General features: G+C 39.5%; 1 protein-coding gene across 1 annotated transcript in view; it reads right to left on the bottom strand.

Moving 5' to 3' along the window:
• The window catches only part of LOC105217522 (protein O-mannosyl-transferase TMTC2), a 221,727-nt gene that overhangs the window by 16,415 nt on the left and 189,946 nt on the right, over positions 1-15,366 (bottom strand). Inside the window, exons 4-6 of the mRNA XM_011192564.3 lie at positions 5,918-6,470; positions 4,534-5,824; positions 4,252-4,366 (exon numbers count right to left, since the gene is read on the bottom strand). Coding sequence (XP_011190866.1) covers positions 4,252-4,366; positions 4,534-5,824; positions 5,918-6,470 — 1,959 coding nt within the window. The remainder of the gene's footprint in view (positions 1-4,251; positions 4,367-4,533; positions 5,825-5,917; positions 6,471-15,366) is intronic.

Below are 15,366 nucleotides of genomic sequence, written 5' to 3' on the forward strand. Positions count from 1 at the left end.
GACGGCAATAGGAATTTTCGAGAGAAAGGTTTTCCGGAAGATTTATGGACCTCAGAACATTGGCAACGTCGAATACCGCAGACGATGGATTGATGAGCTGTACGATTTATACGACCACATTGACATGGTTCAGCGGATAAAAAGACAGCGGCTACGCTGGCTAGGTCATATTGTTCGAATGAACGAAACTACTGCAGCTCTGAAAGCGTTCGATGCAGTACCCGCCGGATGAAGCGGAGGAAGAGGGAGACCTCCACTCCGTTGGAAGGACCAGTTGGAGAATGACTTGGCTTCACTTGGTGTTACCAATTGGCGCCAAATTGCCAAAAAGAGAGCTGCGTGGCGCGCTGTTGTGGACTCGGCTATAATCGCGTAAACGATGCCAACGCCTGTCAATAAGAAGAATTGCCATTACAGCTCGAGATAAACAATATTGTATCGCAATATAAAATATAGATAGTAACAACATAAAGTTCGTAGAAACCTGACATATCCTCAAAGAAAGACGGAAAACTCGTTATTTGCCTTTGTCTATAGCGCAAAATGACTTAGCTTTTCAATCAAAAGAAATTAAACACGCTGTCCTGTGTGGGCTTTTAAGCTTTATGAAATCGAAACAGTCGCATTTCATTTGAAGTGATAACTGATTACAGGCTTACATCTATGTATATGTATGTGTGTGTGCGCTCTGCTCTCTTTCACTGACATAGTTACGTTGATCACCTGCATTTCTAGTATAGTGATAGCTTGTTTTGAAGTTTTCCTTTTTAAATGTTGTATTGTAGATAAAAAAAGAAGATGCAAAAGACCAATACGCCGACATGCAGTTAAATGAGACTATCAGTGGCCATGATGTTGTGGCATCAATGCTATTGACGTTGCCACAGTGTACGATGTAAAAGCAGAATCGAAAAGGCACACACAACACTACACACACCAAAAGGTATATAGAGGTGAGCAGCAGAGAAGTGAATGAATGAAAAAAAAAAATTCAATGAAAAAAGTGAAAATTGCTGCAGGTTGTCGGTGAGAGTGTGTGTGTGTGTTCAAATGCGAAAGCGAATGCGAAATATGTACTCAACAGCTACCATTGCGGCATTTATTTAAACGAGGCTTTTGAATTTAGAAATAGTGCGTTGCAGCAATTTACCCGCACAGGCAGCTGGGCGGGCGGCTGAGTGGTGCGGGTGGTGGTGGACCAACGAGATTATTGGTAAAAAGTAGTGAAAATGCTCTAACTACTACGACACACACACACACACATACATACACATACACCGGAGCTAGTCGAGCTTATGAACAAACCCATAGCAGCAGCAACAACAACAGCAAGCGATGGAGTCATAAAAAAGGAGAAGCTAAAGCACTGCAGTGTGCCGTTGTTGTAAGTTGTAAGGGCATTGAAAGCGACAGAGCTGATGAGTGCACTCTCAATTGCGTCTGAGTGTATTGGTGTCTGTCTGTCTGTCTATCTACTTGGCAGTGCGAGTTGTATGTAAGCACTTGTGCTGCTGCTGCGTCGACTGCAGTCCCTCATTCATGCTTGCTGCCGCTGCTGCTGCTTCTTCTTCTTCTTCAGTTTCCGGTTGGCCTCTTTTGCAGGAGTTCATTTGAATTTCAGCTTTCGTCGTTTTTTATCTCCTGCATTTTGTTGCTTTCTTTTTTTTGTTGCTTTTCTTGTTTTGTTTTTGCTTTTGTTGTGCCGCTGCAGCATTTATTCTACTTAAATGTGACTTAATCGCTGAGATTTGCTAGCAATCCGTTGCAATTGGAATGGCGCAAATGACGAACAACGGAACGGAAACGGAAAACGACAGGAAAATAGCAATACGTAGGTGGGTGCCGGAAGCGTGCAAAGCTCAAGAGAAAATAAAAAAACGAAAAACAAAAAATGAAAAAATGTGGAAAAAATACTGCAAATCGAATGCCTGATAATATGCAACATTTAAGTAATCCTCACTTCGGTGCATAAGTGTGCTTTGACTAGAAAAGTAGTTGTGGACACACTTGAAGCGGAACGGAATTAAAGTGAGTTGTAGCACTAGAATGCTTCGTACGTTGAAGGTGATTATTTCACTACGAGCAATATTTATTGAATGAGTTTGTTAGTTCTGAAGGAAAGAATTCTTAAATTCACAACAGAGTTCCTTTTTGGTAAAGTAGTAAAATTATATACAAATATTTCATAATGTGACGAGATTTAGTTATACTGAAACTAAATTTAAGCCCTAGAATCATAAATATAACTTTATTGCTACAAACGTTGCCATATCTTCACTTATTTTTATGATAAATACACAAAGCAGAAATATTTTTGAAGTTATGAGATTTAGTGTTGCGATAGGTGTTACACTTGTCCAAAATACGGCTCATATGGACTAGTAATACTTCTTAGAAGTTTTTCTTACTATAGGATTTCCCTACAGTACAGCTGTTGGCGTATGCCGATGATATTGATATCATTGGAAGCAACAACCGCGACGTTAGTTCTTTTTTTTCCAGATTGAATAAGGAAGCGAAATGATTGGGTCTAGTGGAGAATACGGACATGACAAAATATCTGCTGTCATCAAACAAACAGTCAGCGCATTCGGGTCTTGGCTCCCACGTCACTGTTGATAGTCATAACTTTGAAGATATTTCTTTTTTTACCTTGGCAAAATATTCTCTACCTGGTGTATGGTGCAGAAGCGTGGACGATGGCAACATCCGATGTTTTCGAGAGAAAGGTTTCGAGAAAGATCTATGGTATTTTGAACATTGGCAACCGCGAATACCGCAGACGATGGAACGATGAGCTGTACGAGTTATACGACGAAATTAACATAGTTCAGCGAATAAAAAGCTAGCAGCTACGATGGCTAGGTTATGTTGTTCGAATGGACGAAAACACCCTCAGCCCTGAAAGTGTTTGATGCAGTTCCCACCGGTGGAAGCAGAGGAAGGTCTCCACTCCCTTGGAAAATCAGGTGGTGAGCGACCTGGTTTGACTTGGGATTTCCCACTGGCGCCGAAAGGCGAGGAAAAGAGAAGAATGGCGCGCTATTATCTATTCGATTATAATCGAATAAATGCTTCCTATACCAATTACAGATATATATACATAGTATTTCCGTTACTTTTATAATAGTTAACGGAGTTCTATTTAACAATTTAAATATTTCCAGAATAATTATTAGACTAGTCTGGCATTATTTATTAGTTTTGGCAAATTTTTTGTTTTCTCTAGGTGGCAACTCTGTTTAATTTTTTTATTTATTTCCTCGAAAAACAGTTTTTAAACGCTACATATCAGCTAAAAAGCTGTGTTTCTGTTGCACTGTTTATAAATTTGTAATATGTGGCAACTCCTTTCTGAAAGAAGACTTAGTTTAAAACTTGATGCTTATTTTATTTAAGCAGGTTTTATTAAATGTCTTATTTTTTGAATAAAATTTATATTATTTTAGGCTTTTTTCTGTTTTATCTAAGTGCAACTCTATTCCAAGAATTTATTTATAAAATATTTCAATAATGCTTTGTGTAGATTTCTTCGGAAAGTTTGTGATTTTCATACTTTGTGTATACGACTCGTTTAACTACTTTACTACAACTTCTGCGTTTACCAGTCGTTTGATCGATTCACCACTTTCATTGTTTTAGCGAATCGATATTATCATAGAAATAAAGCTAATACTGATTTCTTTTCACCGATATTTTCCTGTCTCTCTATCGGCATTTTAATTTGAGAGTACAGCGAAACCTCTCCCGTCTATTTGACGGACACCTCCCTTGGGCAGACATTTTTTCATGCACCAAGTTAAATTTTTAGAACAAATGACCCTCTCTTAGGCGGACACCCCTCTTGGGCCGGCAAAAATCGCTCGACGGTGAATGTCCGTCCAAGAGAGCTTTCACTGTATGCTCTTCGAGATCTCTAACCAAAAATCTCTCCGTAATATTTTGTATTTTATTTTCTGGTTATTTTCTTCTCTCCTTCTGGGGTCGATTTCAACTTAAACCATATCCTCTTTGTTCTCTCATCATTCAGGCGTTCAAAATTAATAAACTTAGCTTTATCTTTAATGACTATGGAATTTTCAAATTTTCTAAAACCGATTTTTTCATTTCTTGAAAACTCTGTTACATAATTGTTCCGAAAATATTTTACGAATTTATTTTTGGGCTTCTGATTAAGTATTACACAAATTATATGCTATTATGGGATTTAATTTATTTGGAAAACATATTGATCAAAATTTTGGTACTTACAAATTGAAATGCACATCCGCCATGTTTGGTCTATGCTTAATTGCCTCAATTAGCGCGTCTTGCGCCTCCTCATAACGTCCTTGAGAGCTAAGTACACTTCCTAAGTTGCCGAGAGCTATGATGTGGAAAAAAGGCGATATTAATTAATCAAGAAATTATAAGAAATTTATAAGAGCCTTACAGAAAATCACTTTAGTTATTATTCAAAATATTTTTCAAACTAATTTCAATTAAAAGCTTAGGCCACATGATATTTTAGTACTACTTATATCTCTATCTTACCTTTTGGTGGATTCACTTGCACCGCGCTACGAAAGAGACTCTCCTCGTCGTACCAATCGTAGTTGCGCTGCACCGTACGAGCGCCAAGCACGCTCAACAGCAGGCTGAGACCCAGTATGAGCGCTACTTTTCGCTTGCGCGCTGCTGGCGAACGCACACGCTCCATCAGCTTGCCGATGCCATAGCCAGCCAGCAGGCAATAGCCAACGCTGGGCAAGTATAGCAAGCGTTCGGCCACCACGAAACCGACGTAGAAGAATAAATTCGTAGCTGGTATGAAGGGCAGCGTTAGGAATGACAATGCCATCAGCAGTATGCACGCATTGTTGGTATGTTGCGCGGCGCGTGGCGTCAGCAAAATAGGTGACGCGCGTTGTTGTTCGTCCGCTGTATGCGCGCTGCTACAGTTGCTACTGCTGGAGGTATTGCTGCCGGAGCTATTGTTGCTGGCCGTCGTGCTACTGCTGCAACGACTGCTGCTGCGTGAGGCGCGCGGCACCACCGCCATGAGCGCTTTGCGCAGAGCCACCGCCAGCAGGTGTGGTGTGCCACTGGAAGACTGAAATAGCTGATGGCAGCAACAATCGCTGAACGCGTTCGCATGCAGCCACTGCATATTGTTATTGTTATTATTGTTAAGGGCACGACACGTAGCGGTATGATGCGCCGAGCTAAGCTCCTGCTTGCAATCGTGGCAAGTGCACGACAGGTGTGTGGCGCTCGGCAATGCCTCCGGTTGCAACAGCGATTGCAATGACGTTGGCTTGGTTGCTGCGCTACTGCTGTAAGGCGCGCGGCTTAATGTTGTTGCATCCAGTAAGCTGTAGGTCGTATTTGATTCCAATGCAGCGGCCGTTATGTCCGGCATGCGATACTTCTTCTTCGGACGTGATTTACGCAATTGCTGTTGCTGTTGTTGTGCATGGCGCTGCTCTTTTGCCATGCGCTCCGAGCGGCGCCGCCACAAATATTTAAAGCTTCTGAAAGCCAATGTGGCCAGCGTGCCGTAGAAAGCAAAGCTGAGTAGATTGCGTTCGTCACGTAGTGAGGTTATGCGCGGTATGGCGTCCATGCCCCAATCGAAGCTGAGCACACGCGGACTCACGAGTAGACCGAAATTGAAGACCGGCAGGTAGAGGAAGGTCAGTAAGCGCGACCACAAAGAAGGCATTTTCGCGATTGGATTGTCTGCGGTTGAGAAGGCGGTTTGTGGACGCGGAAGCACGAGAAGACGCCAGTAGACGATGCACATCAGCGATACGGCCAACACGCAGAGCGTGCGCATGCGATGCTGCAATGAAAGTGACGCAAAGGAGTTGTTGAAAAGAAGTAAACACTACAGTTACAGTTATTTTGAGTACTGAATCTCTGTAAATGCACTCACCTTGTCGCGAAAGCCGCACAGTCCGCGTAAGCCATCGAATATGGCGCACACCAGTAACGCCGTTATCGCCGTCTCTTTGAAGAGTAAAGCTACAAGTGACAACACCACCGTCAGTATTAGCGCCCACCACTGACGCACCTCACCACGCTCACGCCACACTATATGCCGCATATACATTAGATACGTCAGCAGGTAGAAGATGCAGGCCGCCAGATCGGCGCGTCCCACAATACCCGCCACAGCCTCCGTGTGTATGGGATGCGCCGCAAAGATGGCGCCCGTCGCCAGCACACCCCAAACGGAGTTTAGGAAATAACGCGCCAGCTTCACTACCAAACCGGTGGCCAAACAGTGCATCAGATTATTGATGAGATGAAAGCCCCACGGTGTATAGCCGCCCAGCAGGAAGTTGAAACGAAAACTGAGCACGCACAGTGGGCGATAGGAGCCATGCGAGCCGGCATCGGTGAGCGGTGTGCCCCAGTAGTCATGCTGGAAGACGCTTTGCCAAGGCGTATGGCCGGAGACATCGGTGTTGGCCAGTATGGCGCGTCTGCAAGTGAAAGAGATGAAAGTCAGTAAGTTGTTATATGAGCTATAACTACAGCAAAGAGTGAGAGAGAGTGTGTGTATGTGTGTCTGCAATGTATATAAATGAGGCCAGTGTCAAGAGTCAAACTAATTAAAAGCAATACGGCGCCAGGGGTGTATGATTTAGCAAACGGTGAGCACTGGTAATTGGATATGCGTAGCAGTGTGCTGCTGCTGCTACTTCTTCCACCACCGCCGACGCTGCAGTTCAACAAGTTTTGCACCACCTTTGACTGTCTTCAAGCTTTGCCATCTTATTGTTGTGTGTTTTGTTGTTGCTGTTATTGTACACTGCTGCTTATGGGATGCCTCAGAAGGCACATTCTCTTATGCACTGTCGGATCACCTGTCATATTAATTAAAATGATTAAGTGCGGCCTACGCAGCGTAGCCAATTAATTTTCCTTTACGGCTCTTTTAGCAGCAACAATAGTGCGCACACAAACAGCGCAATAATAATGACAACAAGACTTACAACAACAACAACAACAAGAGAAGTGAATGCATGATAAGCGAGTATATAAGGGAACATACAAATACAAGTATATATTTAGGTATACATATAGGTTAGTTATCGGTTTGTATAGCAATGCGCCCCTTTCCACCCCACTCAAGCTCGTATAAATTGCAAATGCTCGCACAGCGCAGTCAATAAGCAATATATCTACCACGAATTCTCCTGCGTATCGGGGCGCGTGGTCGGGCCATAAGTTGTCTAAACTTTATTTGTAGCTTATACACGCTCGCTCGTTCGCTGGCTGGTGGAAATCGCAATGCGTCGGTGGGTGGTCACGACTAAGTGCAGTCAAAGTTCTTCTGGGCAAACATAAATTTGCGTGAACGTCGGTCGACGGTACACTCGCCTGTCCGACTATTCATTTGCTTCAAATGGAGCCGCGGTGTGTGCGGGCAAATCGTCCAACAAGCCCTTCCGGCGCGTCATCTACTCGCACTCACTCGCTACATGCGGCATGTTTGCACTGCCATTTACACGAACAACCATCGAATTGGCGGCTTATTTTCGCGTGTGTGGGGCTGTCCTCCCCCTCCCCCCGCGTTTTGGCTTGTTTGCGCAATTGAGTTGATTAATTGCCGATTTAAACATACGAGACAGCGACAATGTAGGCTGAACATTGCTACTTGACTCGCGCTAGTGACCGCTGGTGTGCAGCGCATGAACGCGGCATGTAACATACATACAAACTGGCTGACTGTTTGTGCAAATAATTACGTAAGTGTTGTACGGGAAAAGTGGGTCTCTCATATATAGATGTATGTATATGTATACTCTCTTGATGAGTTTTAAAGGGATATTGATGTTAGTTCAGACTTTGGAATACGCTCACATTATTTACTAAAAAGTTTGGCAATATATTCCCTTTCGTTTGAATTGACAACGGATTTCCCTTTTTCCGTTTCTTCTGGAAATATGGATAATAATTCCTCTATTGGAAAAGCTACAACTTCCTCAATATTCTCCCTTAATAGGCACTCCAAAAATTAAACCATTAGACAATATTTACTAAGATTCTGCTTAATTAACATTTTCTTCCTAGATCCCGAAAAGACTAATAGGTCCCAAGGAACTGAACATTTTTTCTTACATTTGACAGTTTAGTTTATTAGTATACGTCAAGCAAACTCAGTTCCATCGATCCATACAAAGCACAGGGAATCCTAACCTATGTATCGCTTTTATGTCCATAAGATGGACTTCAAGATCAAAATTTCGATATTAGTTCGATGACAATAATCATCTCATGAAATAAAATATACTAAACCAAATTAAGTTATATAAATGGCGCCAGAGTTGTTTTAGCGAAATACCGTGCAAATGTATAGAAACTAACAATTCTGACGGCATTTCCGACCAACTTAATTGACAAGAACTGATTTAAATTTTTTCGAAAGGGCCCAATTTGGTTCAAAAGATGGTATCATAAACAGCTCTACAATTGAAAGAAACGGTTTTCACTGTTTTGACTATTCTTCTTATTCTTGACTGCTTACGCGGTTATAGCCGAGTCCACAACAGCGCGCCAGGCATCTCTCCTTTTGGCAGTTTGCCGCCAATTGGTAATACCAAGTGAACACAGGCCTCTCTCCACCTGGTCCTTCTATCGGAGTGGAGGTCTCCCGCTTTCTCGGCTTCCACCAGCGGGTACTGCGTCGAAAACTTTCAGAGCTGGAGCACTTTCGTCCATTCGAACAACATGACCCAACCAGCGTAGCCGCTGTCTTTTTATTCGCTGGACTATGTCTATGTCGGCGAATTACACCACATACAGCTCATCTGCGGTATTCGCCGTTGCCAATGTTTAAGGGACCATAAATCTTCCGCAAAACCTTTCTCTCGAAAACTCCTAGTGCCGTCTCATCGGATGTTGACATCATCCACGCGTCTGCACCATAAAGTAGGACGGGAATGATGAGGGACTTGTAGAGTTTAGTTCAGTCCATAGTAGCACCTGTTGGCAAGAGTGATTCTGCGTTGGATTTCCAGGCTGACATTGTTATTGCTGTTAATGCTGGTTCCCAGGTAGACGAAATTAGCTACAACTTCAAAGTTATGACTGTCAACAGTGACGTGGGAGCCAAGCCGCGAATGCGCTGACTGTTTGTTTGATGACAGGAGATATTTTGTCTTGTTCTCGTTCACCACCAGACCCATTTGCTTCGCTTCCCTATCCAGACGGGAAAAAGCAGAACTAACTGACTATTACTGTCAGTAAATTTGGCGTCTTGACATTTGACAAATAGAAATTGCACCACTCTGTTTTGAAGTTAGGTGAAGTTAAAACACGTCGGTATTTCACTGAGATCATAATCATAAAATATAAAGAAATTTCTAGCAGTAGTAGTAGTGACAGAAGTACAACATTATTGAGTTTGACAATTTTCTTATGTGGAAAGTACAGATGAAACATCTTCGGGTTTATTTTCGCTCCAAGAATTAAAGTTAAGGTAGTGATTGTTTTAGAAATAATAATTTTGTAGAATGTTGCAAATCCGTGTCCTTTTCGGTTTAGTAGAACCGACTGTCGTGAGAACGGTTATGGAAGTGATGGGCCTAGATGCCTAGTCGTTTGGAAGAATAGTCTATAGATTATGGCTTCTCAGATTTTTAAGGGATAAACCTTATCTATTTTGTTAAAAAAGGATTTATTATTGCTACAGAGAAGATACTAAAAGCCCAATATATTAGATACATTGATTTGCTTAGTAACACATTATTATTTTTAATATAATATTCTTAGACCAAAATATCTGCGACTTCAACAAAACCAACGTAACTAATCCCACAATCAAAAGTGAAACTCAACCCCACGAATCTTTGTTGCTACAGCCTTTTGAGCTTTGTAAGTAATCACTATTTACGATTATTGCACTTGTAGTGTTTGAACAAAAGTACACAAATTTATTAAACTGTTTAAGTTGGCATTATGACCCAATTACACATGTACTATATATATGTATTAATAGCATAAATCGACAAGCATATGTTTTGTTGAACAAGCTTAAATCTTAAACCTTATTTAGTATGGCTTGTAGCAATATGCTGCCTACCATTTCACTCAAGTGTAAATCATTAGGTTAGCCATTGTTTTTCAATTAATATGCACAGATAAATGCATATTATTTTGGATAAATTTTCAGTTTTGTTATTACTGAGTTATTATGTAATATTTAGATAACTACAATTATACTTTCTTATATGAAAATATTTGAAATATATTTAACAAAGGAAAAATTAAGTAATGTAAATAATTATGACAAACTATTTATGTACAGTGGTGAATCGTTTCTTCATATGAAATGATCTGTTTATTTTGGAGTGTAAAGCAGTAGTTCCTACAATTTATATTACACAATCATAAAATATATTCTAGAAGTGTACTGTTTATATTGTATTTTCCATAACAACATAAGAATTAGGGCTACTCCTTGAAATCGTGTCATAATTCTGACAATATTTCAATTATATTTTCCACTGTTTTCAAAATTGTCTATACATTCAACAGGTTCTCTTCACTTTAAAACAGTATATTGTTTATCATTTTCAATAGCTTTCTCTACTGTCGATTTTAAGCACTGGTGTACCTCAATTATAATGTGGGATGTCCATTATGTCAAATTTAATGACAGCCATGATCAAACAAATGATAACGCTTATTCATTTATTTTAAAAATAATAAAGACAAATCTTTCGATTTATATTTGCAGCATATTTTAAGAATAACAATACTTTTCTGTCTAGAAAGTTAGTAGAAAGTACTGAGGATATAATTGAAATTGCCATTTTTTGACATTTAATGGTTTCATAAAATCACATATTCGATCAATTTGACATTCGAAGACTTTTAGATGATAAATAGGAGATAAATCCGATATTTTCTCGAATAAAATAGCTACGTAATGACGATTTCATTGTCTTATCATATGAAATGTATTCTCAAGAAGTTATTTGATATTTTGGAACAAACGATAGTTGTCACGACAGCTAAGAATATTTGCATTATGTTTGACTTCGAAATTACTATCGAAGCGCGTCGAAGTAGATTCGTTTTTGCGACTTTTACTTTTGACACCTTTGTCGAATATGAGTCCTCTCAAAATACAGACTTTTAGACTTTGGATATTATATAATGGTAGCGTACATTGTCAAAATTGATAACTCACAAATGATTGTGTTATTAAGCAGACATTCTCGAACAAATATAGTATTATTTTCGTCGCGGTTCCATGATTTTAAGCAATGTGTGGTAGTCTTTAAGGGGCTATACCAATGTGACATTTTCAAAAAATCGATTTTTTTATTTTTTGCTTATTCGATAGTTTATACTTTCAAAAATATCCTGTGAAAGCGGTAAGATAGTATCTTGAATAGTTTTTGAATGATTGCATTCTAAACGTCGACCGCACGATGGTGTAAGCAACTATAGTCGAAACTTAAAACGATTTTTTTCGAAACGACATTTCTCAAAATTGCTGACATCATAACTCAACGATACATTGACCGATAGACTTCAAATTTAAGCTGAGTATATTGAGTATATTTACTATACAAAGACCGAACTTTTTGATTGGCTGAAAATTGTCAATTTGACATTAAAAAAGGACCATTTTTCCTAAAAAACGATTTTTTTTCAGAACTACGCCATTTTGTCAATTTTTGATATTTTTCAAAAATTGTAGATCATTGTATGGAAATATATTTAACTTTAATAGCCTTTTTGATTTTTTTTGTGTTTCAGGAACTCATTCGGCCGAAATCTGGTGTCGGAATAATGAAATATAGAAAAAAAGTGTTTTTTAACAATGGAACTAAGTTATCTTGTACTTGCTCAAATTTAAAACATTTTGACATTTTAATTTGAGAAAGTGATTGCAATTTTACAAAAAATCATTCACATTCGACTTAAGTACCACTTTAAATAGTACTTTTGAGAGCAGTATTAATGCTTAATATGCTACGTGTCCTTGAACTAACTTCATTTTCGATTTGATGTCAGTAATTACGTTTTTATAACGCCCCTAAATTGCAAATATTTTTTATGGACAGCACAGAAGCCGAAACGCCTGGTAATACCTACGAAAATGCATTAAAGAGCGAGCATGAGTAGTCATTTCAATGATTAATTTAAAGAAGGGTGTCCTTCTAGAGGAAATTTGGTTTTTCTAAAGGAAATTTGAAAATTTTATTCGAAATTATATATAGAAGAAGCAAGTGTTAAATACTTGAGTTCTAGTGCAGCCATATAATTTTATGGGCTCAATTAGCACTAGATGTGCCATTTTGATACACTAATCGCAGACCTTGTAATTTACTGTTATCCCGTTTCATCCTTCCGTTCAAACTACTTAGTGTTTGCGATGAAGCTACTTATATCCGATATGCTTTTTGTGGACATTAATTCCAGGTTTGATGCCTGATGGATTCCAAGTGTCCTGTGTCGGATCTGCGATAGGCCTGGACATGCATAGAGAAAGTGGAAAATGGTTTCCTTATTCCCCTCTAGTACACAGCCTCGGCAAATGTTATTGTAGGGCATGCCCATTTTCATTGCCTGTTCTCCAAAAGACCAATGACCCGTTATAGTAGCTGTAAGTCTGAAAATACTTTTCCTGGACCTAATTAATAATACCCCAGATTTAGTCTTATCATATTTTGGCCATATCTGTTTAGTTATTTTATATTTTGTTGAATTTTTCCATTTGTTCTCTGCTCATTGTTCGAATTTTATGTTGAGCTCTCTTCTGATCATTCCTAGCGGGCATGGTATTAACTCAGCATCGGATGCGTCTAGAATGGCTCGCGCCTTTGCCAACTCGTCTGCCCTTTTGTTACCGAAAATATTCCTGTGGCCGGGAACCCAGACCATGTCTTATTGTACTTTGTATTCCAGAGTACTCAATGCTGTAGTTAGTCGTTGGCGTCGACAAGGCCAGGAGCGCCGCCTGACTATCTGTATATATTATTGCTTTTTGTATCCTCTGGTAGTTCGCCAATATAGCTTCATATGCCTTCTCTATGCCTAGTACTTCCGCTTGGAAGATGCTAGCCAAGATCGGCCGACGGAAGGAGCGAGAAATGTTAAGATCATCGGAGTATACACCTGTGCCTACTCCGCAGTCCATTTTGGACCCTTTGGTATAGACTGATATTTCGGGGTAAAGTCAAATAAATGTTCTACGCTATGTTTGAACAGCCACCAAAAATATGGTCTATCAGCTATACATAGGTATCAACTATCTTTATTTAGGTGAACAATTTGCAGACCCATTTCTTAATATGATTTAGACACGCCTTAATATGAGTTCATCTCAATTAAAAGTTGCTTTCATGTAAAAAAATACTTTGTTCCATCATCTGGCTGGAACTATTTGACAATTATACGATTGGTTTTGAGATGAGTATAAAAAAAGTCAAACAGTAACTTTTTAGGGAAGCTTGAGAACCTGAAGAGTCTCTTCAAAATTGTTGGTCCACTAAATAAAATCAACAATTTTATTCCTCCAACTTAAACACCCTATATAAAAGTAGCAATTGCTCTACCGGTAGCTTGAGATGAGGCAAGAGTCATATTATTTCGACTAACTAGAGCGTCATATTGCCGATTTTTATGCGTCTCAAAATGTGCTATTACGACGGACAGGACAACCTGCGTAAATCATACGAAATCAATGTGCCACGTGCAGGCGACAAGGACGCACCGTCCAATAATGTGGGTGTGGATGGCGCGAATATCGTATAAATTGATTTATGTTTATTTCCAACTGCAGCTTACAGACTTGCGCATTTTATTACGTCCAGAGACTACGCTCACGCAGTCTATTTAATATGATTATATATTTTATTTTCACCGTTACGCTTTTTACGCACAGCACAGAGCAAGCTGGTCTCCAACACGCAAGCGGCGGCGGTCATGCTCACCTACAGCGTTGCAGGGACTAAGAAGTAATAAAAAACGGAAATCACCACTGCAAGGAGTTTAAGTGTGATAAGCGAAGACCGGGTGTTGGGTTAGGAAGAAGAAGAAGATGAACGACGACGACGACAGACAGAGAGTCAACAAACCACATCAAACCTAATATTAACGGTCACAAAGACACAACCAATGCCAAAAGCCGTCCAATTCAATCTTATAATGAGGGTCATAAAATAAAACAGTGACGCATTGCCAGCAGCAGCCGACACACAAACTTTGGAAGACTGCTGCTTTCTACACTCCAGCGCGTCTTTGGCTTTTTGTGGTACATGTATCAACTTCACACAAGCCTGCAGAAGGACTTACGACCGTAGGCGGCGGGTGCATGCGGGCGGTTTATTAGCGAAGACAACCAATTTTTCTAGAAAGCCTCGACGCAAAGGCAAAAAAAGAAAGGAATAAAATCAACTTTAAAGCACAGGCACATAAAAAGGAAATTGCAGCAAATAAATAGCATTTGAGATTTAGGGATGTTGAGCTGCGGGTTGCTGAGGGTGGATAGAGCGCCAAAACTGTAGCGCTCCGCTGTAGACTGTAGTGGCTGGGTTTGAGTTTGATATTTTTTTTTGGACTTTTTCATGTTTATTTTGTAAGTTGTTAAACCCTTTGCCATAGTTAGTTAAAAATAATGGGGGTGGAGTGAAATGAAAGTAAATTTTATTAAGGCCAAATTAAATTACATTGGTAATTCTAGAGCGAGTAAGTACTACTCGGTTTCCTTTTTCGGGTGGAGTGGTTGCCTTGCGATAAAATATGCATTGAAAGGTTAAAGTGAGCGTGGGAAAAGTGGGATTTTGTCAGCAAAAAAAAAAACTAAAATAAAATAAAAGAATAAAGAGTGAAAACTACTAAGACCTTAGCTCTATGGCATTAAAATTTGGTATCGCGCATATTTACCTAGAAAGCTGAAAAAAGAAAGTTGAAAAACAAAGATTCTTTAAAATTAATTAAATTAGCCTTCATTTTCATTTTATGTCTTATTGCCTCAAATGGAGAAGTAATTGTTGAAAATGAGAAACTTGATGATTATGCGAGAATATATTTACAGTTTCAATTTGAAGTGCTTAGGAGATGCATACTATATACAACAGAGTATATACATATCTTTACAGTTATTACTGCTTATACTTATACCATGACTAGAATGTCTTTCTGAGATTTCTATATAGTTTATCGAAGCCTTTAGAGTTCGAAACAAAAATTGGTACATTTGGGTTGCCACCTGTTTGAAAAAGAAAACACACTTCAATATGCAAATAAATGTGGATTATGAGTAAAGTACAAGCTTATGAAAACAAAAAATTAATCAGAGTTGCCACCTTTTTGAAAAAATATACACCACTTTTATATTTTTTGGGGGATACCAAA

The sequence above is a fragment of the Zeugodacus cucurbitae genome, chromosome 3, assembly GCF_028554725.1.
Source record: "Zeugodacus cucurbitae isolate PBARC_wt_2022May chromosome 3, idZeuCucr1.2, whole genome shotgun sequence".
Classification (NCBI taxonomy): domain Eukaryota; kingdom Metazoa; phylum Arthropoda; class Insecta; order Diptera; family Tephritidae; genus Zeugodacus; species Zeugodacus cucurbitae.